The sequence below is a fragment of the Pristiophorus japonicus genome, chromosome 3, assembly GCF_044704955.1.
Source record: "Pristiophorus japonicus isolate sPriJap1 chromosome 3, sPriJap1.hap1, whole genome shotgun sequence".
Taxonomy (NCBI): Eukaryota; Metazoa; Chordata; class Chondrichthyes; family Pristiophoridae; genus Pristiophorus; species Pristiophorus japonicus.
In genome coordinates, this window is record NC_091979.1 from 214,685,109 (window position 1) to 214,709,900 (window position 24,792).

At 46.8% G+C, this 24,792-nt stretch overlaps 2 protein-coding genes across 4 annotated transcripts in view; one reads left to right on the top strand and one right to left on the bottom strand.

Annotated features, from left to right (window-relative positions):
- cfap410 (cilia and flagella associated protein 410) overlaps positions 1-13,930 on the bottom strand; it is a 52,931-nt gene extending 39,001 nt beyond the window's left edge. The window contains exons 1-4 of one of the 3 annotated variants that reach the window (XM_070876249.1): positions 13,793-13,856; positions 9,681-9,699; positions 9,466-9,590; positions 281-327 (exon numbers count right to left, since the gene is read on the bottom strand). In XM_070876249.1, coding sequence (XP_070732350.1) covers positions 281-309 — 29 coding nt within the window. In that variant the 5' untranslated portion in view covers positions 310-327; positions 9,466-9,590; positions 9,681-9,699; positions 13,793-13,856. Of the gene's footprint in view, positions 1-280; positions 328-9,465; positions 9,591-9,680; positions 9,700-13,706; positions 13,769-13,792 lie in introns of those variants that run through there. The other 2 variants (XM_070876248.1, XM_070876250.1) reach the window with 2 other exon arrangements.
- The window catches only part of trpm2 (transient receptor potential cation channel, subfamily M, member 2), a 410,019-nt gene continuing 397,215 nt past the window's right edge, over positions 11,989-24,792 (top strand). The window contains exon 1 of the mRNA XM_070876247.1: positions 11,989-12,086. The gene's annotated coding sequence lies outside the window, so the exon portion shown is untranslated. The remainder of the gene's footprint in view (positions 12,087-24,792) is intronic.

The following is a 24,792-nucleotide window of genomic DNA, read 5'->3' on the forward strand; positions in this document are numbered from 1 at the left end:
TGGCTAGTCTGTGATTTCTATGAGACAATTCTTCCATACACAAGACTCTGGATAGGGATCAGGATGAAGAAGCCATTCTGATTTTTCCTTCCCTAGCCCAAGGGTACTGAGGGCAACTGTGGTGCCCCTGCCATCACCCTAGCTGAGATTAACAAATGACAAGATTGGCAATTGAAGCTGGGACCTTGTGGTCAGGATCTAATCTGTTGCAAATGCTGACCATCACACATCGGTCAGATCCTACTACTCATCGCATCAGCTTTGCAAAGGTTATTCTTACCTTAATGTAATCACTTCTATGTTGGGCATTTCCCTTAATATGGAGAGCTGTGGAGTAAAAGCATACGCCTAGTGTTAGCACAGTCATAGTTAACTTCTGTTTCAAATAATCTCTTGCTAAATACTACACGGATTACTGTACACTCACGAGTAAAGTGATTCCGTAAATAAATCCTGGATTTTACATTTTTACAGATACTGCCTGTAATTGCCGGGTTTATCCCTCACCCCTTTTTGAACAGGATTTAAAACATTTGTAATCCTCTTGCACCTCTCCCATATCTAAGGAGGTTTGGAAGATTGTGACCAGAGCCACATTCCATCTGGACCGGGTGACTTTTCTACTTTGAGCACTGTCAAACTTTTAAACACCTTCTCTCCAAATATTTTTATCTGATCTAATTTCTCTACTACCTCCTCCTTTACTGCGACATTGGCAGCATATCTTCTTTATTGAAGGCAGATACAAAGTTCTCATTTAGTACCTCAGCAAGATGATCTCCTTTCTGGTCCTTAATCAGCCCACCCTTCCTTTGACGATGCTTTTACTATTTATATGTTTGAGACTTTTGGCTCCCTTTATTGTTACCCACTGATCTATTCTCATATTCTTTCTTTGCTCCTTTTATTTCCTTTTTCAGTTCTCCTCTGTACTTTCTGGATTCAGCTTGGTTCTCTGCTGTATAATAAAACTGATATTTATCATAAGCCTCCGATATCTGTCTCATTTTAATCTTTATGGCCTGGAAATTCACCTTGTGCAGTGGCGGTATCAGATCATTTATACGTCCGTTATATGCAGTGCCCAATAGTCAGTTAAATTGTCCTTTTCCATAACTGTGCAATGATAAAAGTAAAATACTGTGGATGCTGAAATCTGAAACAAAAACAGAAAATGCTGAAAATACTCAGCAGGTCAGGCAACATCTGTGGATAGAGAAACAGAGTTAACCTTTCAGGTCGATGACCCTTCGTCAGAACTGGGAAAAAGGTCATCGACCCGAAACGTTAACTCTGTTTCTCTCTCCACAGATGCTGCCTGACCTGCTGAGCATTTCCAGCATTTTGTGTTTTTTATTTCTAAACCAAATGATATTGTGGTATAATGCTCCCCCACTGAAACATGTTCCACTTTCCCCACTTAATTCCCTAGAGCCAGATCCAGCACGATTCCTCATTGGGCTGGAAACATACTGATCAAGAAAGTTCTCCTGTACAAATGTCAGGAATTCCTCCCCCTCTTTTCTCTTTACACTGTTACTATCCCAGTCTATATTTGGATAATTGAAGTCCCTCATCATCACTACACTATCATTCTTGAATATTTATGTAATTTGCCTGCAACTTTGCTCCTCCACTATTTGGTGGCCTATAGTATACACCCAGCAGCATAATAGCTCCTCTATTGTTCCTTCATTCTAACCAAATAGATCCAATCTCTGAACTCTCAGTAACACCATCCCTTTCTAGTGCTGTAACAGTATCTTTGATCAATGCTGCCACCCACCTTCCCCATCGTTCCTGAATCCTTGTTGCTAGGAATATTAAATTCCCAAAGCTGCCTTTATTTGAGCCAGATGTCCATTAGTATCACTTTAGCATAGTCCCATGTGGCAATTTGAGCCTGCCGTTCACCAACCTTATTTACAATGCTCTGTGCAGTTAGACACGTACTCCAAACCCATCCTGGTCTGCCTCGAATTTCCCCCATTTGATCAATTCTATTTCTGAACTTTTCTTTATTCTAATGTGGTTTGTCCCTCCCTGTCCTCTGTACACCTTGTTTCTCCTCTCTAATGCTTCATTCTGGTGCTGCTCCCCTGCCAAATTAGTTTGAACCCTCATATAGTCTGGGTTGGGTAATGATGGTAGCTTTCCTTCCCTGAAGGACATTAGTGAACCAGTTGGGTTTTTACGACAATCTGACAGCTTCATGATCATTTTTCACTGTGTGCCTCCAGCCCACTGTGTAAGCGCCCCAACTTGATTTGTTGATGCCCAACTGAATACTGCAATGCGGTGCATCACTCACCATACATCATAGAAATCGAAGAAGACTTGCTTCCATTTTAAAAGTGAGTGCTTGGGTGACTGAACAGTCCAATACGGGAATTATAGTCTGTCACAGGTGGGACAGACAGTTGTTGAAGGAAAGAGTGGGTGGGGAGTCTGCTTCTGCCACACACTCCTTCCACTGCATGAAAATTGCTTTCTGCATGCTCTCAGCGATGAGACTCGAGGTGCTCAGCGCCCTCCCGGATGCTTTTCATCCACCTAGGACAGTCTTTGGCCAAGGACTCCCAGGTGTCGGTGGGGATGTTGCATTTTATCAAGGAGGCATCACTGGAAGGCTTATGTCCACCCCAATACCCTGACTGCCTGTGCTGTTGCACATCTCTTCCCCCCATCCGTTCGCTGAAATGCTGCAAGCCTCCGGGAATTCCAGCGAATCACAGAAAATGAGTGTCTCTCCATCCACCAGGATCTCAACAATGTCTTCACCACCACTTGAAGTCGTGCAAGCCATTTTGGACCGACACACTTAATCTTCGACAATGCAACTTCAACCCCAACGATGCTTGGAAAGCTGACTGGAGTTCACAAAAAGTCACAAACACACACCTCGTGAAAGACCTAACGTGGAAGATCCCTAGCTTTGATCTTCCGCAAAGCTTGTGGACAATCCTAAACTGCATCCACACAAACCATGGCCGATGTGGATAGTTGATGCACAAATGGAGAATTAAAAACTCTCTGTGTGACTGTAGTCACCTAGAACAGGCCATGAAACATTTAACGACTCAATGCCCGATTCACAAACAGGAAGGAGGCATAGCAGAGAGTGGAGAGCACCAGTTCCAACTGTCGCAGGAGAGAGAGTGGAGAGCACCAGTTCCCACTGTCACAGGACGGGAGAGTGGAGAGCACCAGTTCAAACTGTCACAGGACAGAGAGTGGAGAGCACCAGTTCCAACTGTCACAGCACGGGAGTTGAGAGCACCAGCTCCCACTGTCACAGGACAGAGAGTGGAGAGCACCAGTTCCAACTGTCACAGGACAGAGAGTGGAGAGCACCAGTTCCCACTGTCACAGGACAGAGAGTGGAGAGCACCAGTTCCAACTGTCACAGGACAGAGGGTGGAGAGCACCAGCTCCAACAATCACAGGACGGGAGTGGAGAGCACCAGTTCAAACTGTCACAGAAGCATCCAGTTGTGCCCCGGTAACTGCCCCCAAAGGAAGTGGAGTGTTGGAGCGGATTTTTGGACATACATTTGATTATATACGGGACCAAACATTTGTTTTATTTTCCCCTTTAAATGAATTTTGTAAGGGACAATACTGATGCATTGTGAACACTGGAGAGTTAAGTGCTAGGTATGTTTGTTTATACCGGTGTCAAAAGCCTGCACTTGTTTATACTGCCCTGTCACAATGCAGGATGGGTTATATATCAAAAGCTTAGCCTTCGATAGTAACAGCTTTGTGGTGCTAAAGCATGTGTTGTAAAGTGACGTAATTTGTAAGATAAAAGGACTTCACTGCAGATACCAATTTGAGAAGATGGTTCAAAGACAGGGGTCTTTAACACTTCTCCCAAAGCTTTGTCTCCGATTTAATAAACCTCTCTTTATATATTATACAGTCTCGGAAATATTTTTCCACAACAAAATGGCGTCACGAACAGGATACTGTCTGATCAGACGCGATCACTTAAGACAGTATCTGGAATCTGGTGTTAGAGACTGAAAAGAGAGGTGTACGGGCACGATGGGATAGTGTATAAGATACGAGTAAACAGATAGCGGGAAGAGGCTGACTAACCAGTTTGAGTTGTCCCTTTAGTAAATAAGGTCGGTGCGGAAGAGAACTGATTACTCCGACCTAGAGCCGAAACTCCGGTGGTAAGGAAACACGCTAGCTTTGTTGCGAAGACAAAGGGTCTCCACAGAGTAGTCGTGGCCATGAGTATTACAGAAACAAAGGGAAACGTCCGAGACTGGCGAACATGGAAGGTAAGGAAGGGAATGTAAAACGCGGGCTGCCCGGGTCATTAATTAATTCCTATCATTAATTGTAACTTGCATAATTACGTAATGCCATAAAAAAGCTGATAGTAACTATCTTAAGTGACATATGGATCCAGACATAAACTTTGTTGAATGAAGAGAGACTTTTGAGAGTGTCTATTTTGAATGAAGAGTACTCGAGTAATTTTGACTGTGGAATGAATGAAAGCCTGTTTTAAGAAGGTGTGGAGTTGCCTGCCTGTTTTAGCTCCACCCACTCTTTCCAAACAGAGTGAAATGTTTTTTTTTTTTTTTAAACCCTTCGTAGTGTTGTCCTGTATGTGTGAAGTTTAAGAAACTGTGAACCTTATGGTATTACATTTTAAGTTAGAAACGAAGGTGTGGATATATTCGGATGATAAGTTACGGAGCTAGGAAATGCACAAAGGATAGGTTTGTTGAGTAAAAGATAAAAATACATGGTCCCGGTAGTAAAAAAAAAAGAATTTGACACGCTCACTTACTTGTCGAAAGAAAACATGCAATTGGGTTGAAAGACATAAATTTAGTCTAGGAATGAGATAAAGAATGCCTTTTAAAACGCTCCCATTTTCCTTTGTGTAAAACCTTGACACGAAAGCTTCTGGCTCAGTAAAAAAAAAAAAGTTTTAAATTTAGAAATACTTCAGGGATCAGGTCAAACTCCTGGGCGAGTGGTGAGCTATCTGTGAAGGTGTAAAAGGGACTTTTGAAAAAGGCTAAAACAGTAAGCTTTAGCAGTTTAGAAAAGAAAAAGATAAAGCAGGAAACAACCCCGCAGAAGGTATGTTGGGTGAAGGGGAACCCCACTTTTGCGAAGAGGTATGTGAGGATATAGAAGAGGATAGAATAAAAGACGCCCCCCTTCAAACCGCAGAACAAACCTTGTTTGTGGACGGCTCACGAAAATACGTAGAGGGACTACCTCGTACCGGATGGGCCGTAGTTAACCAGGATCTAGAGACAGTTGAATCAGGGCGAATTAATGGGAGGTCTTCAGCTCAAGTGGCAGAACTGGTAGCTCTCACCCGAGCACTGGAATTATTGGAAAATAAGATTGTTAATATCTATACGGACAGTAGATATGCATTCGGGGTAGTGCACGATTATATGACAGCATGGGGGAGAAGGGGTGTTTGCGATGGATAAAGACATAACTTACTAAATTGAAAAAAAAGAATTTGAAGAGGTTAAAAAAAAAAACACTCTCCATTGATAATGATTTTAAATTATTAAAATTAAGTCAGTGCCGCTGGGGCCCGATACGAACAGATAAGTATTGAGAAACTACACCAGGACACTTCTGAGGAGGAAATAGGTATGTGGACAAAGCAGGGCGCAACGCAAGGGAAGGATAACGTTTGGAGACGAAACGACAAGGTAATGGCGCCCGAATGCATACAGAATACCTTATTGGAGTTGCATCATGGCCTGTCTCATTCAGGATGAGAGGCCATGACCGGGAGTCTTGGGAGAAATTGGTGGTGGAAAGGGATGGGAGAGAAAAAGATATTGCCTAGTGATTATAGATCAATTTACCCAGTGGGTGGAAGCTTTCCCCACACGTGATTGCACTGCCTCAACAGTGGCAAGGATATTGACTGAGCAGGTGATTCCCCGATGGGGAAATTGTAAAAACAATATGCCAGCTGATGGGCATAAAACAAAAATTCCACATCCCCTACCACCCGCAGAGTTCTGGGATGGTAGAGCGCATGAACCGTACCCTTAAGAACGCCCTGGCCAAGGCCATGCAAATGTCAGGAAAAGCGTGGACAGAAGTATTACCCATTATATTGATGAATTTAAGAGCCACGGTAAACCGGACAACCGGATTAACTCCTTATGAACTAATGACAGGAAGGGCGATGCAATTACCAGAGAACATCACTAGTTAGGGACAATCAGGAAGAAAGAGACACGGAAGCAGAGCTTACAAAGCTCCCTGAAGTCCCGTTGGCGGGAAGTCGCATTATGGTAAGGGTCCTCCCGGGAAAACCGGGGTTTGCCCCAAAAAGGACCGTATGAGGTTATAATCAGCAAGGACACTTGTGCCTGCATCGATGTTAAAGGGAACAGACAATGGAAGCATTGAACCCAGCTTAAGGTTTTTGAACCAGCCGTTTAGCACACACATTAGTTGTTGTTATTTGTCCATTTACAGATTGACAGCGAGAGATTCTCCAAGCAAGCCATACGGCCATTTTGCCTTTGACTATTTGTTAATTATAGAGTAATAAGATGAAACTATATATTGCGATCGGTGCGATTATCATAGTTCGTGTTAGGTCCGGCCTGCTAGCTAGACCTAAACGAGAGTTACATGTGAATACCTTTTTGTACGTCTTATGTTTATGCGCAAAATGAGAACTTTTCTAGTTGCTGGGTATGTTCGCACATCCCCATACATAGCAAAGGAGGCATCCCTTTGAGGTCAATCTCCCTTAACATTTCGGAAGTAGCGGAGTGGGTAAGGCGACAAAACGATACAGGGGAAGTAAATGATACTTGGAACCAGAGTGGGTAATAAAGAAACGTGGAGGGGGGGGGGGGGGGCGGTTACCTTTTGGATGCATTGACGGATGGTACCAGCCGGAATACAATAGGTCGGTACGACCCCTGTTCCTGGTTTTGACCAACACCTCAGGAGTTGGAAGGCCCACTGCTGACATTTGTTTCACTAGAAACCTGACCGGTGAGGAAACAGGTTTTGTAGCAGGATACTTTAACCTCACCAGGTGGAACATAATAGCCAGCGAAACAACAAACCAGGGGTTCTTTGAAATAGAGGGTTTGAAGAATCAGACACGTAGCCAGGACTGGGACCCGAAGATTAGGTGGCGACGGGGGCTGAGAGAGAGATTGGGATCGAATCTAACAGATACAATGGCACTTATTTTGTGTGCGGGCATAAGGCCTACCCCTGGTTGCCTCAGAACTGGAGTGGGTCCTGTTATTTGGGATATGTGGTCCCTTTTGTCAGACGGATACGTACTTTAGCAGAAGTACAGACACCAGGTCGACTAAGACGAGATCTTACCCCGGTCGAGAGGCTATTTGGGGTCATGATGCTCCCATTCAGGATAGGACGCACCATGGATGAATTACGTAACCTAGAGAGGGTACTGGAACAGATAGTTAACGACACTGCTGAAGCAATAGAGGGTATAACGGCTGAAATGGTAGCCATACGCACAATGTGCCTTAATTGGAGTTGAATGTTGCACTTACATTCCCGATAATTCAGAAAACATAACCAATCTCGCTGATCACATAAGAAGGGAGGTAAAGAAGTTATCCACGACAGCAGGAGGATCTGGCTGATTTGATTGGCTGTTAGGGGGATCCTGGGGGTCCTATCTTATGCATGGAGTAATTATTCTGGTTGTAATAATAATTACTTGCTGTCTGATTATCGGGTGTTTTAATATCTGCTGTAAAGTTATGATGGCTCGACTGATGCCAGTAGCCGAAGAAGAAGCACACCTGATGGAAATACCTGAAGACACCAAGGATGAAGAAACAGACAACAATGACACCGACCACTATCTTTGAAGGGTAGCCTAGAGCTACAGGCAAGGTGGATATACGGAACATCAAAGAAGTAACATACCTCAAAGGATGAATATATGCTACTATCATTGTGGTCATCTGGATTTCGTAAACATCCTCCAGGACCAAATGGGGGAATATTGTTGGAGCGGATTTTTGGACATATATTTGATTGTATACGGGACCAAACATTTGTTTTATTTTCCCCTTTAAATGAATTTTGTAAGGGACAATACTGATGCATTGTGAACACTGGAGAGTTAAGTGCTAGGTATGTTTGTTTATACCGGTGTCAAAAGCCTGCACTTGTTTATACTGTCCTGTCACAATGCAGGATGGGTTATATATCAAAAGCTTAGCCTTCGATAGTAACAGCTTTGTGGTGCTAAAGCATGTGTTGTAAAGTGACGTAATTTGTAAGATAAAAGGACTTCACTGCAGATACCAATTTGAGAAGATGGTTCAAAGACAGGGGTCTTTAACACTTCTCCCAAAGCTTTGTCTCCGATTTAATAAACCTCTCTTTATATATTATACAGTCTCGGAAATATTTTTCCACAACATGGAGTGTGGGAAATTGCACTCTGCTTCCATTGAGGGGTGGCAAGGCCAATTCTGCGGCGGGAGCAGGACTTCCACGCTGGGGGCTAAAATTCCCTGCCCCAGAAGTTACAGCCCCCAAGATGGGAGCCTGTGCAGGGAGGCAGAGGGATGTTGAGGGGAGACGGGGGCGGGGGATGGAGGGGAGAGTGGTGGAGGTGGGGGGCAGAGAAACCCAGGGCGGGGGACAGGAGGGGCCACATTGCAGCGGAGGTTTGGGGGGGGGGGGGGCGAAATGTGTTGGAGGGGCAGGCCTGGGGGCTCTGTGCCTCGGTGCGGGGAGTGTTCAGAGTGGGGTGGACGGGTTGACTGCGCAGATGGCGGTTGGTGGAAGTGGTGTGGTTGGCGTCGCGGGGGCGTGGCTCCGGGGTGGCCGGGGCTGGGGGCTCGACATCCGGGGGTGTTCGGCATTTGGGAAGGATTCTGACGGGACGGGGCAGGTTGGGTGCGGGGAGAGTGTTCCCGGTGTTGGGTGGGTCCAGAGCCCGGGGGGGCGGGCGCGCACTTGGGATGGGGGGTGGGCCGTCCATCACAACTTCACACTGTATCCAACCAGCCCTGTCACACAGTATCCCTCCAGCCCAGCTTCTCACTGTATCCCTCAACCCGATCCCCACATACTCATATCAGTCTAGCCAACACACACCTTTAAACCATATCCCCAATCCCATCTATCACCTTCACACTATAACCAGCAACATCTCACCGTGCCCCACAAACCCACCAAATGGCTCTTCCACTCTCACTATATTCCACAACTCCACCTTCTCACCATGTCCCTCAACACTACCTTTTCACTAGTGTGTTTTATAAGCGCCATTCATTTTTGAGATGCTTCCTGAATGGAAAGCTTTTAAATTAGTGTTTCTAAATTACTCCAAAGCGCTGTTTTGCCTTCATAATACCTCATCACAAACTACCAGAGCTCTTCTTTGTAACAGTCGTGTACTCTATTTAAGCAGTAAGCTGGACTTGGTATACTCACTTCTGTTTTGTTTCCATTTCCCCTTGAAAGGAACGGTCTTACTTCCCTACACGAGTTCAGATGAGAGAATGGCCACCCAAGACGGCAACCTCTTTTCAGATGCTGATCTATCTACTGTCCAATTTCTAAAAAAAAATCCTGTATACTATTAAACATTACACTGCACTGGGCTGGACAAGGGAAAATAACATAGGATAGGGAGAAAGGATACTTACATCTTTGAGATTACTCCCCCTGGAACAAAAAGCAACAAAAATAAATTTTAAACTTAAATGAATTGATGTATTTATAGACAGATTTTGTACTTAAAACTATTGCAACAGAACTGTTGCATTATGACTCAGCTAGGAAGTAGCACCATCAGTTTACCATGGATTAACTATTTTTGTATGAACTGCACACAATATTTCAAACAATTGAATACATCAAATAAATTGTTAGAGGTAGAATAATTGTCAGATGAAGAGAAGCAAGTTTAAAATCGTGAACATGAATAGGCCCTTGTGGGATCCAGAGAGGTCCATCAAATCCTGGCTCCAAGATTGCAAATGACAAGCCTTGGCCTAGAACTTGCTGAAAAAATAACGGTGTGTGAACAATGCTTAACGTTATTCAGGTGTAAACAACCCAGCAACTTGAGAGAGAAGATGCAATATCCTGGGAATTGCAAATTGCCACAAGTTGCTGGATGATTTGTGCCCCTCCTTTGTTAGCCTTGTGAAAATGGCATCTCTCCTTTAACCTCCTGGAGTTTCATCACGTTGCTGGATTTGCACACTAATTGTCATATATTCACTGCAGCAAGTTTTGTCTAATAACTAGCAATGTAAGCACCCTTTTAACAACGTGATAAATATGGCTGCACCACAACTGCATTTCCCTCCAGCCGTTAGCACTTCGGTGGAAGGCTAGTAGCCACATGTTTTATTTCTGATTTCCTTCACTAGTGCCATTTCGTCATATTTCTATTTACGGGATATTACAATTGATCCAATCAAATCAAGTTAGTCCCACGTAGCAGCTGTAATGTTATTACTTTAAACTAATTACTGATCTCTGAAACCTTTCTGACGCAAAGAGAAGAGAAGAACAGGTTCTTATCTTCACTATAATCAATGCGGTTTTTAAATGTTTGGCAGAACCACAATCCAAAGTTTGTGTTAATTGCCCAGATTTGGCTAGAGCAGGACATCATGTGGCATGCCCCATTAAGTCTTTTTCCTGCACCCTTCAGCTTGAAAATGTTACGCCGTGAATTGCTGGAAGTGCGATCTGGTAATGGTGCGGCGAGAGCAACAGGGACCTTAATAGACAATGGGACCAATAGTCCATCTCCAGAGGAACGATGGAGAAGGAAGGAAAGAGATAGATTTTGCTGAAAAAAGAACGGCGTGTGTGAAGGATGCTCGTCATTATTAGTGTGTAAACAACCCAACCACTTGTGGCGAGGAAGAGGTACCCCGAGAATTGCAAATCGCCACAAGCTGCTGCACAATCCACCATTAGCCTCGTGCCCTTAACCTCCCTGAGAGTTTCATGAGGTTACTACATTTGCACATTAATTGCCCATTAAACTCGCTACAGAAAGCCAAGTCTGGTAATTATCATCCCAAGTACCCTTTTAGCGCCGTGTTAATTGTTAATGACTGCCAATCAACCTCTCTGACACAGAAAGTGAACAATTAAAAGTGTCTCATTCCTTCAGGTTGTGAATTGTTGGAAATAAAGAAAAGACTTGCATTTATATAGCGCCTTTCATGACCACTGGACATTCCAAAGCGCATTACATCCAATGAAGCACTTTTTGAAATGTAGGAGGAAACGTGGCAGCCAACTTGCGCACAGCAAGCACCCGCAAACAGCAATGCGATAATGACCAGAGAATCTTTTTTTTTGTAATGTTGATTGAGGGATACATATTGGCTAGAATACCAGAAACAACACCCCTGCTCTTTTCGAAATAGTGACACAGGATCTTTTACATCCACCCAAGAGAGCAGACGGGCCTTGGTTTAACGTCGAAGCCAAAAGACGGCACCTCTGACACTGCAGCACTCCCTCAGCACTGCACTGGAGTGTCAGCCTAGATTTTTGTACTCAAGTCTCTGCAATGGGACTATGAACCCACAATCTTCTGACTCAGAAGCGAGTGTGTTACCGACTGAGCAAAGTCTGATACTTTAGGAAATTTAAAAAATGTCAACTTTTTACATTTTATTTCTTACTATTCCTTTCTGCCTTTCACAATCCAATCTTTCTTTCCTTCTCTATTTATTTTTCTGTACCGGATTGGACATTGAATTCACCCACTCTAACTCACTTTCCTGCTCAGTCCTTCTGTAACAAAAGGGTTAATAGTTTAGTCATCTAATTTCTGACTTTCATTTCCAAGCAAGTTTCTGTTAGAAGGCTGTAAATAGCAGTTTCATTTCCAGTAAAATGTTCAGTAGGAATTCAAAGTTACCAGATAGTGACTTGCACTGATAAGCATTTGATTACAAGTTTTCTTCGTCCGAGCCTCTGCTGTCCTCGGGATTAACTCCTCCAAGAACACATTTGTGCAAGACTTGGACTCCTGTAACTGTCTCCAGTTGAACGACTTGATTGACAGCTAAGTCAAGGTAAAGTCATAATCGTGCGCAGGGAGTGATTTCTGTTAAAACTGGAGTTTTGGCAGCTAATTGATGAGGTAATGTAGAAATGTGCAGATTCTCACATTTCAAAGTGGAAGATTCTTTAGAATTCAAGGCCTGATCAGCCATTAACCCATCGAGCTGGAAACCTACAAGGTGGGAATTCTACGGTCGAGTATCGTCAAGAATACCAAGCACAGGTATAATTATTGGTAATGGTCGTATGCTTAATTCCTAGAGAAGCCAATAAATGACTTTGAACCCTATTAGCTTGTGGAATAACTTATAAATTTCAAAGTAAAAATATCCATTCCCTAACACTTCCCCTGCTTCTTTCTCAGTCCTTTAATCTCATTAGTTAAGGAGATATACTGTATTTGTCCCACCATTCACTAAGGTCCCAGTTGCCTTCGCAGCCCTGTTATTAACTCGTACTTTTTTGAGCTGAAGGGTGCAGGAAAAAGTCTAAGTCAGAAGTTTGTGGGTTCAAGTCACACTCCAGGGACTCGAGCACAAAAAAAAATCTAGGCTGACACTCCAGTGCAATGCTGAGGGAGCGATGTACTGTCGGAGGTGCCGTCCTTCAGATGAGACATTAAACTGAGTTAAAATCTTCAGGAATTAAAAGTTACCAGACACAGACTTGCTCTGATAAGCCAGTGACCACACTCCAAAATACACCATTGGCTGTAAAGCACATTGAGATAGTCGGTGGTCGTGAAAGGCACTATATAAACCCAAGTATTTCTTTTTTCTAAGCTGCCCTGCTCCATCAAATTCCAGCCCAAGGTCACGGGGACCATTCCGATTACTGTAGTTACTGATGGGATTGCATTGGTTACTTTCGTTACAACTATTTTTGTAAACACCAATAATCAAGTGTCCCTTTATTAAAAAGGGGGGGGGGGAGATGGGGGCACACTCCAAAAACTTTAAGTGCCCCCTTTTTTTGTTTTTTTTGAGGGCACTACATTTTTTTGCTTGTGCTGTCCCTCAGAGACCTATCTAATTAGTCCCCCTCTCCATAGTCCTGCTAATATTTTCCCTTTGATGAATATATTATTAATTGGAGACATGACTAACCAAATTGCAGCATCCTTGTCAGTAAAAGGTGATTTGGCCATGGGATTAAATGTGATTGAGGATGGGACATACTGGGGTTACAGCAGCAGCATTACATTGCTTACTGGCTGGGTTACAGTATTTGCTAAACTGGGTTACGACAGTTACTGGCGAGATAACACGATGATCTCTGGGTCTACAATGGTGACTCCTCAGGTTTACACTTGTTACTGGTTTGGGGTTACAGTAGTTATAACCAGGTTAAATTAATTACTGGCAGGCATTACACAAGTAATAACCAAATGACTAGCTACTTGCCACAGTGACACTAGTTACTGTGTGGGCTACAGTAGTTGCGATCAGGTTACACTAGTTATTGGCTACAGTGACACTAGTTACTGTGTGGGCTTACACTAATTATTGGCTGGGATTAACCTAGTTACCAGGTTACACTAGCTCTGACGCGTTAACATCCAGATGCAGTAGTTACTGACCAGAGTTGCACTAGTTATGATTAGTTAGCAGCTGCATATAACCGCGGCGTACCCGGTTTGAGAGCCGCGGGCCGGTGCACGGCTGGGGCTCGGCCGCGAGAGCCCGCGGTGGGAGAGCTCCTGCCCCAACACACTCACCAGCAGTTGAGCTTCCTGACGGTGTCAAGCTCAGAGGCCCGGGCCCGCGACAGCACCACCTTCTTGCTCAGGAACATGGCGGCGGCCTGCTACCAGGCCGGGTGACCATGGCAACCGCGCCGAACCGACACTGCAGCGACAGCGCGCTGTTAAAGGGGCAGCGCTGTGCCGGCACTGCAGGGGCAGCGCACTGTTAAAGGAGCAGAGCAGTGTTAAAGGGGCAGCGCCGAGCCGACACTGCAGTGACAGCGCGCTGTTAAAGGGGCAGCACCGTGTTAAAGGGGCAGCGCTGTGCGGACAATGCAGGGTAAGCGCGCTGTTAAAGGGGCAGCACCGTGTTAAAGGGGCAGCGCTGTGCGGACAATGCAGGGTAAGCGCGCTGTTAAAGGGGCAGAGCAGTGTTAAAGGGGCAGCGCTGTGCCGGCACTGCAGGGGCAGCGCACTGTTAAAGGAGCAGAGCAGTGTTAAAGGGGCAGTGCCGAGCCGACACTGCAGGGGAAGCGCGCAGTTAAAGGAGCAGAGCAGTGTTAAAGGGGCAGCGCTGTGCCGGCACTGCAGGGGCAGTGCACTGTTAAAGGAGCAGAGCAGTATTAAAGGGGCAGCGCCGAGCCGACACTGCAGGGATAGCGCGCTGTTAAAGGAGCAGAGCAGTGTTAAAGGGGCAGCGCCGAGCCGACACTGCAGGGACAGCGCGCTGTTAAAGAGCCGTGCCCGTGAAGAGAGGTAGAATCATGGAGTTATTTCCAGAGGTATAAAATTGAAAACTAGGGAAGTTATGCTAAACCTATATTGAATCTTCGTTGGACCACACTTGCTGCATACAGTTCTGGTCGCCATAATATAAAAAGGGTATAGAGGCACTGGTGAAGGTGCAGAGAAGATTTACAAGAATTATACCAGAACTGCGAGGGTATACATATCAGAAAAGGTTCTGCCCTTTAACAGCGTGCTTCCCCTGTATTGTCGGCATGCGCTGCCCCTTTAAGTGTCTCTTTTCTCTTGAAAAAAGAAGGCTGGGGTGACCTAATAGAGATTTTTAAAATGATGAAAGGTTTTGATACAGAGAGAATATTTCCACTTGTGGGGAAGAGCATAACTAGAGGCCATCAATGTAATAAATCCAATAGGGAATTTGTCATGTATCCTACATGGCTACTGTTGGTACTATCACAAGGTGTGCCACCAGAGGGCACAGCAGTAGGAGACTTGTAGGTTACCTGTACAGGTGTGCCTGGCCTAGTATAAAAGGCAGCCCACCAGGGGTGATCCTCACTCTGGAGTTATCAATAAAGGACTAAGGTCACTACAGTTCAAGTACAACACAGTGCCTCGTGGAGTAATTATCAGAGCATCCTAGGACATAACATTTGGCGACGAGATTATGTACTTTCACGTGAAAATGGCTACCCTTGGTACGTTGCAGCAGTTCGCCTATGGTGATGATTGGGACGCCTTTGTGGAGAGGCTCGACCGCTTCTTCACAGCAAACGACCTGGCAGGAGACAATCTGGCCACACTGGCTGATGAGCGCCGAGCTATCTTGCTAACCAGTTGTGGGCCCACCATCTATGGCCTCGTCAGGGACTTGCTGGCACCAGCAAAGACAATTACCAAGACGTACGAGGAGCTCGTAACACTGATCCATGAGCAACTCAAGCCCAAGGAGAGCATCCTCACAGCCAGACACCGGTTCTACACCCGCTGACGGCCCGAAGGCCAGGAAATTGCAAAATACGCTGCAGACCTCAGGAGGCTGGCGACACCGTGTGATTTCGGCAACCACCTCACCGAAGCGCTGCGGGACATTTTTGTCATTGGAATCGGCCATGAGGGCCCTCTACATAAGCTACTGTCGGCAGATACCACAGTCACACAGCAGAAGGCCATTTCTGTGAGCCAGGCATTCATGACCTCGACCTGCGGCTCTAGGCAGATGACTCATCCTCAGGACTCAAACCCGGCAAGTACTGTGCACAGAGTGGCCTTTTAGAGGCTGGACTGTAGAACACGAACCTTCTCAGGGAAGAGAGAACAGGTCCCTTAACTCAGAGACCGCCGAGGGGGGCTAATCGAGTAGCCCCATGCTGGCGTTGTGGAGGGAATCACAGGGCTCACCAGTGCTGTTTTAAAGACTATGTATGCAAAGGCTGCAGCACAAAGGGCCACCTCCAGTGAATGTGTAAGAGAAATATGACTCACTGTGTCGAAGACTCTGCAGATGGCCATGAATCCAACACGGATTATGAAACGATAGGCAGAGAGGCAGCTCAGCCCAACGATGAGGTGTACAGCATGTTTATCTGCACCACCGAATGTTCCCCGATGAGGATGGAAGTCGAGATAGAGGGCGTTCCAGTCTTCATGGAAGTGGACTCGAGGGCGAGCCAATCAGTAATGAATCAAGAAGCCTTTGAGAGGCTGTGGGACAATCAAACTGAACGATCCAAGTTGGTCCCGATTCAGGCAAAGCTGCGCACCTACACCGATGAACTTATCCCAGTTGTTAGTAGTGCGGATGTAAAGGTACTCCATGATGGCGTGGTGCACAAGTTACCTCTGTGGATTGTTACAGGTGATGGACCAACGCTACTCGGAAGAAGGTGGATGGAGAAGATCCAGTGGAAGTGGGAGGACTTCACCTCTCCAGTGATCAATGCCTTCTGCGCTGAGAGGCACAGCAAGCCCTCACCTGAGGTTGGATCTGGCACCAGAGAGCAGACCAGCACAGCACCCGAGGCACAGACCACCAAGCACGACTGCGTGGAGGCTCGAGTGGAGCATAAACGCCAGCATGGACTGGTTGGGCAGAATGGCCTGTTTCTGTGCCGTATATCCTGAGTAAAGTTGGGGCTGGTACTTAATGATGCAAGTACCCTGCTGATGACGAGATTTTTGTAACCTGCAATGCCACTCAACGTCCCTGGCCCAGAAAAGAAACAACTGAAACTGTGGAGTCTCATTCCTACAGGTAGTAATAGTTCTTGAGGCTTGTGAAATTTTTAATTTATATTTTTTGCCTTTGTCTTTTTTCTCCTTCTCTTTACTTGTCTTTCTGTACCTGATTTGTCTCACAATGGACCAGATTTTGCTGGAGCAAAGCATCGTTAGTTAGACTTCTTCATGCACGTTTCGATTTTGAAACATTTTGCCCTGTAAGTTGCTGGATCTGTGAGCCGGTAATAGTGCGGTGAGGGCAACAGGACATCTGGGATCTCAGTGACCAATGTGTCTCTCCATAACCAATGAGATTAAAGGATTGTGAAATAAACAGAGGAAGGACTGAGAAGGAGGGTGAATTAGAGTCAAATCAGGTACAGGAAGAGAAATAGAGAGGGAAAAAAAGAGATGAAAGGAAAAGTAAGAAAAATGTTTTAAAAAGTGAACATTGTTAAATACTCCTAAAACAATTCACAACCTGAAGGAATGAGACTCCACATTTTTAAATATTCACTTTCTGCACCAGAAAGGTTGACTAGCAGTCATGAACAAATATCACATTGTCAAAAGGGTACTTGGGCCGATAATTACCAGACGTGACTTTCTGTAGCGAATGCAGCAACTTCAAGAAACAGTCAGGGGCGAGATGCCATTTTCGTGGGGCTAATGGCGGAGCAGCAGAAATCATCAGAAACTTGTGGTGATTCACAATTCCCGGGGTACCTCTTTCCCAAGTTGTTTACGAGGCGAGCGTCCTTCACGAACGCCATTCTTTTTTCTGCAAAATCTGTCATGTATGCAAACTGTTTGTACATATTTACACAGTGAATACAATGTACCACCTGAGGGTGCTGTTGTTGAAGGCCCCAGAGGTTTCCTGCCCTGGTGTGCAGGGGCATATAAAAGGCGGTCAGCCATGCTGCCCCTCACTTTACAGTCGTGTTAATTGGACTGAAGTCACACAGCTCTTACTCATAGTACAAGGCCTCATGGAGTTATTCAATGGTAATTGCAGACATAATAACTGGCGACGAGTTACAGATCACAAACTTTTACGCAGTCATGGTGTTTTAGAAAAGTATGCAGAGGGTGAAGATTGGGAACCCTTTATCGAGCGACTTAGCCAGCACTTCGTGGCCAACGACCTGGATGGCGAGGCACTGGAAGGAAAACGCAGAGCGATTCTTTTGACCAGCTGTGGGTCCACGGTCTACGGCCTCATCAGGAATCTGCTTGCACCAGTGAAACCAACAGAGAAGTCATACGCAGAGCTGCACACACTGATTTGGGAACACCTCAATGGCTAGGTATCGCTTCTACATACACCACCGCCCGAAGGGCCAGGACATGCTAAAGTATGTCGCTGAATTAAGATGGCTTGTGGGACCGTATAAATTCGTGAGATTTTTGAACGATGCATTGCGAGACACTTTTGTGATGGGCATAGACAACGAGGATATCCTTCGCAAGCTACTGGCTCTGAAACCGTTGACCTGAAGAAGGCCATCACCATAAGCCAGGCGTTCACGTCCTCGAGTCGCGATACCATACAGATGACTACCTACCAGAATTGGAGCTCACTGGCAAGTACTGTACGTAAAATAACGCCGATTGCAGGCAGAACTGTTGCACTAATAAGAACTGTACAGAGCAGAGCCTACATGCCTGCTGCTGCTAGGCCGCCAAGGGGTGTAAATACAAAATCATTACACAATGCTGGCGTTGCGGGGGTAATCAAGGGGCCCATCAATGTCGACTTAAAGACGATGCGTGCAAAAGCTGCAAAACAAGGGGCCACCTCCAGCGAATGTGCAAACGTACTGCAACTCACCACGTGGCAGTGGAGTCGGCAGAAGAGTCCCGATCCAGCGTGGATCACAAAGGACAAGCTAGAGAGGCAACTCAGCTCGAGGGAGCAGTGTGCGGGGTCCACACCCTCTCCACAAAAAGTCCTCCCATGATGATAAAAGTCAAATTAAATGGCGTTCCTGTATCCATGGAGTTGGACACGGGGGCGAGTCAGTCAATTATGAGCCAGAAGGCATTTGAAAGGCTGTGGGGCAACAACAAAGCACAAAGACCCAAGCTGAGCCCGATTCAAATAAAGCTGCGCACTTACACTGTTGTGTATCTGTAAAGCATGCACTCCCATGTTCACCACCAGGGAGCGCATCCCCTGAAGTCCCAAGGGATCCCAGCATCCCTTGGGAGCACTGTATACAAGCCGGCCCCTAAGGCCTGTTCCTCACTCTGGAGTGTCTTAATAAAGACTGAGGTCACTGTTACTTTAACCTCCCCATGTGCAGTCTCATCTGTGTTAGGAACACAATAACTGGCGACGAGTATACGAATCCAACACAAAGATGCAGCAAACTGTGGGCATCCTGGAGAAGTTCTGAGAGTGTGAGGACTGGGAAGCCTATGTCGAATGGCTAGACCAGTACTTTGTAGCCAACGAGTTGAATGGAGAAGGAAGCGCTGTAAAAAGGAGAGCGGTCCTCCTCACAGTCTGTGGGGCACCGATCTTCAGCCTCATGAAGAATCTTCTGGCTCCGGTGAAACCCACAGATAAGTCGTATGAGGAGCTGTGTACACTGGTTCGGGAGCATCTTAACCCGAGGGAGAGCGTGCTGATGGCGAGGTATCGGTTCTACATATGCCAGCGATCGGAACGTCAGGAAGTGGCGAGCTACGTGGCCGAGCTAAGGCGACTTGCGGGACAATGTGATGGCTACCTGGGGAAAATGTTCAGAGACTTTTTTGTACTGGGCATTGGCCACGAGACCATCCTACGAAAACTTTTGACTGTAGAGACACCGTCCCTCAGTAAGGCCATTGCGATAGCACAGGCGTTTATGTCCACCAGTGATAAAACCAAACAAATCTCTCAGCACACAAGTGCTAGCAATGTTCATAAATTAACTGGAACTGTGTTTGCGAGCTGAAATGTACAGGGCAGAAACCACGAGTCTGCAACTGCCAGCAGGCCTCAGGTGACCCAGATGACTCAGAATCCGCAACAAAGGATGAATGCAATTCACACCTTGTTGGTGTTGTGGAGGCTTCCATTCAGCCTATTCATGCCGCTTCAAAGGGTATGTTTGCAAGAGCTGTGGAACAATGGGGCACCTCCAACGAGCTTGCAGATGAGCTGCAAGCTCTGCAAAACCTGCTAACCAATTTGTGGCAGAGGAAGATTGGTCCATGGTGGATCAAAGCAATTTTGAGCCTCAGAGAGGAGGCAGATGCTGAAGTACAAGGGGTGCACACATTTTCGATGAAATGCCCACCTATAATGCTAAATGTAAAATTGAATGGCTTACCCATAGCCATGGAACTGGACACTGGCACTAGCCAATCCATCATGAGTAAAAAGATGTTGAGAGACTGTGGTGCAACAAGGCACTAAGACCAGCCCTGAGCCCCATCCACGCAAAACAGAGAACGTACATCAAAGAGCTTATCACTGTCCTGGGCAGCGCCATGGTCAAGGTCACCTACGAGGGCACAGTGCACGAACTGCCACTGTGGATTGTCCCGGGCGATGGCACCATACTGCTTGGAAGGAGCTGGCTGGGCAAAATCCGTTGGAAATGGGATGACATCCGAGTGCTATCACATGTCGATGAGGCCTCATGTACCCAGGTTGTCAACAAATTTCCTTCCCTTTTTGAGCCAGGCATTGGAAACTTTTCCAGGGTGAAGGTACGGATCCACTTGGTCCCAGAGGCACGACCCATTCACCACAAGGCGCGAGCGGTACCTCACATGATGAGGGAGAGAGTGGAAATCGAGCTGGACAGGCTGTGACGCGAAGGCATCATCTCCCCAGTGGAATTCAGCGAGTGGGCCAGCCTGATTGTTCCAGTACTCAAGAATGATGACACGGTCAGGATTTGCGGCGATTATAAAGTAACTATTAATCGTTTCTCGCTATAAGGCCAATACCCGCTACCTAAGGCAGACGACCTATTTGCGATGCTGGCAGGAGGCAAGACGTTCACCAAGCTCGACCTGACTTCAGACTACATGACGCAGGAGCTGGAGGAGTCTTCGAAGGGCCTCACCTGCATCAACACGCACAAGGGACTGTTCATCTACAACAGGTGCCTGTTTCGAATTCGGTCAGCTGCAGCGATCTTCCAGAGAAACATGGAGAGCCTACTCAAGTTGGTGCCACGCACGGTGGCTTTTCAGGACGACATATTGATCACGGGTTGGGACATCGTCCAGCACCTACAAAACCTGGAGGAGGTCCTCCAGTGATTGGATCGCATAGGGATGCGGCTGAAGAGGTCGAAATGCGTCTTCATGGCAACAGAGGTGGAATTTTTGGGGAGAAAGATCGCGGCGGACGGCATTCGGCCCACAGATGCCAAGACAGAGGCTATCAGGAACGCGCCCAGGCCACAAAACGTCACGGAGCTGCAGTCGTTCCTGGGACTCCTCAATTATTTTGGTAACTTCCTACCGGGGTTAAGCAGCCTCTTAGAGCCCCTACATGTGTTATTGCGTAAAGGTGAGAACTGGGTGTGGGGGAAAAAAACAAGTAATTGCTTTTGAGAAAGCCAGAAACATTTTATGCTCCAACGAGCTGCTTGTATTGTATAACCCGTGTAAAGCATGTGATGTGTCGTCGTACGGAGTCGGGTGTGTATTACAACAAGCTAACATTGCGGGGAAGTTGCAACCTTTCACCTATGCCTCCAGGAGCTTGTTTAAGGCTGAGAGGCAGCATGATTTAGAAAGAGGCATTAGCGTGTGTGTTCGGGGTAAAGAAAATGCATCAGTACCTGTTTGGCCTCAAATTTGAGCTGGAAACTGATCACAAGCTCCTCACATACCTGTTTGCTGAAAACAAGGGGATAAATACTAATGCCTCAGCCTGCATACAAAGGTGGGCACTCGTGCTATCAGCGTATAACTATATCATCTGCCACAGGCCAGGCACCGAGAACTGTGCGGATGCTCTCAGTCGGCTACCATTGCCCACCATGGGGGTGGAAATGGCGCAGCCTGCAAACTTGTTGATGATGGCGCAGACCGCAGACTTGTTGATGGTCATGGAAGTGTTTGAAAATGATAAATCACCTGTCACGGCCTGCCAGATTAGGACTTGGACCAGCCAAGATCCTCTGTTGTCCCTAGTAAAAAACAGTGCACTGCATGGGAGCTGGGCCAGCATCCCCGTTGAAATGCAAGAGCTAATCAAGCCATTCCAGCGGTGAAAGGACGAGCTGTCCATTCAGGCAGACTGCCTGATGTCGGGTAACCGAGTAGTGCTACCCAAAAAGGGCAGGGAGACGTTCATCTCGGATCTCCACAGCACACTCCCGGGTATAGTAATGATGAAAGCGATAGCCCGATCCCACGTGTGGTGGCCCGGTATCGACTCTGACTTAGAGTCCTGTGTAAGGCAATGCAGCATGTTGAGCAACGCACCCAGAGAGGCACCACTAAGTTTGTGGTCCTGGCCCTCCAGACCATAGTCGAGAATCCATGTCGACTATGCGGGCCCGTTTCTCGGTAAACTGTTCCTGGTGGCGGTGGATGCTTTTTCAAAATGGATTAAATGTGAAATAATGTCGGGAAGCACCGCCACCGCCACCATTGAAAGCCTGAGGGCCATGTTTGCCATCCACGGCCTGCCTGACCTACTGGTCAGTGACAACGGGCCATGTTTCACCAGTGCCGAACTTAAAGAATTCATGACCCGCAATGGGATCAAACATGTCACCTCGGCCCCGTTTAAACCAGCCTCCAATGGGCAGGCAGAGTGGGCAGTACAAACAATCAAACAGAACCTCAAATGAGTCACAGAAGGCTCACTCCAAACCCGCCTGTCCCGAGTACTGCTCAGCTACCGCACGAGACCCCACTCGCTCACAGGGGTGCCCCCAGCTGAGCTACTCATGAAAAGGACACTTAAAACCAGACTCTCGCTGGTTGACCTCAACCTGCATGATCAGGTAGAGAGCAGGCGGCAGCAACAAAATGTAAACGATGGTTACGCCACTGTGTCACAGGAAATTGATCTGAATTACCCTGTGTATGTGCTAAACTATGGACATGGTCTCAAGTGGATCGCGGGCACGCTAAAGAATGGAGTAGGGTGTTTGTAGTCAAACTAGACAATTTGCAGAAAGCACCTGGACCACAAGAGGCTGCGGTTCACAGACTGCCCTGAACAACTCACAGCAGACACCACCTTTTTCGAGCCCACAACACACATCCAAAGGATCAACGACACCACCCCGGACCAGGAAATCGAACCCATCACGCCCAACAGCCCAGCAAGGCCAGGCTCACCCAGCAGCCCTGCAGGGCCAACAACACACCAACCCAGTGAGTGCACAGCCAACACATCAGAACAGACATTTGTACCGAGGCGGTCCACCAGGGAAAGAAAGGCTCCCGACCGCCTCACCTTGTAAATAGTTTTCACTTTGACTTTGGTGGGGAGTGATGTTGTGTATCTGTAAAGCATGCACTCCCATATTCCGCCACCAGGGAGCGCATCCCCTGAAGTCCCAAGGGATCCCAGCATCCCTCTGGAGTGTCTTAATAAAGACTGAGGTCGCTGTTACTTTAACCTCCCTGTGTGCAGTCTCATCTGTGTTAGGAACACAATATACACCAAGGAACTGATACCAGTTATTGGCAGTGCGAACGTAAAAGTATCCTACGATGGAGAGGCACACGAGCTGCCACTGTGGATTGTACCAGGCGATGGGCCAACGCTGTTTGGCAGAAGCTGGATGGGGAAGATTCGGTGGAACTGGGAAGACGTCAAAATATTATCGTCAGTGGACAATGCTTCCTGTGCTCAAGTGTTGAGCAAGTTCCCATCTTTATTTGAACCAGGCATCGGCAACTTCACAGGCGCCAAAGTACAGATCCACTTGGTCCCTGAGGCACGGCCTGTTCATCACAAGGCTCGAGCGGTCCCCTACATGATAAGGGAGAAAGTGGAGATCGAATTGGACAGACTTCAACGTGAGGGAATCATATCACCAGTCGAGTTCAACCAGTGAGCCAGCCCGATTGTTCCGGTACTAAAGAGTGATGGTACGGTTAGAATCTGCGGTGACTACAAAGTAATGATCATCCGAGTCTTGTTACAGGACCAGTATCCACTACCCAAAGCCGATGACCTTTTCGCGACATTAGCAGGGGGAAAGGCGTTCACCAAGCTGGATCTAACCTCCGCTTACATGACCCAGGAGCTGGTTGAGTCGTCGAAAAAATGAACATGCATTAATACACACAAAGCACTGCTCATGTACCACAGGCGCCCGTTCGGGATTTGCTCGGCTGCAGCCATATTCCATAAAAACACGGAGAGCCTGTTGAAATCGGTTCCACGCACCATCGTATTTCAGAATGACATCCTCAACACTGGCCATGACACCCCCAAACACCTGCACAACCTGGAAGAAGTTTTAAGTCGACTAAACAGAGTTGGGCTCCGGTTGAAATGAGCCAAATGTATCTTCTTGACACCAGAAGTAGAATTCCTGGGGAGGAAGATTGCGGCAGACGGCATCAGACCCACGGACTCGAAGACAGAGGCCATCAAGAATGCACCCACACCACGAAATGTAACGGAGCTGCGCTCGTTCCTGGGACTCCTCAACTATTTTGGTAACTTTCTTCCAGGGTTGAGCACCTTGCTGGAACCATTGCACAAGCTGTTACGCAAGAGAGACGACTGGGCTTGGGGTAAAAATCAAGAGGCCACCTTTGAGAAGGCCAGAAACCTGCTGTGTTCGAATAAGTTGCCGGTGTTATATGACCCATGTAACCGTCTAGTTTTAGCATGTGATGCGTCGTCGTACGGTGTCGGGTGTGTTTTGCAGCAAGCCAATGCAGTGGGCAAGCTCCAACTGGTTGCATATGCATCCAGAAGCCTATCAAAGGCCGAAAGAGGCTACAGCATGGTCGAAAGGAGACTTTAGCCTGTGTTTACGATGTAAAAAAGATGCACCAATATTTGTTTGGACTCAGGTTCGAGTTAGAGACGGACCACAAGCCCCTAATCTCATTGTTTTTGGAAAGCAAAG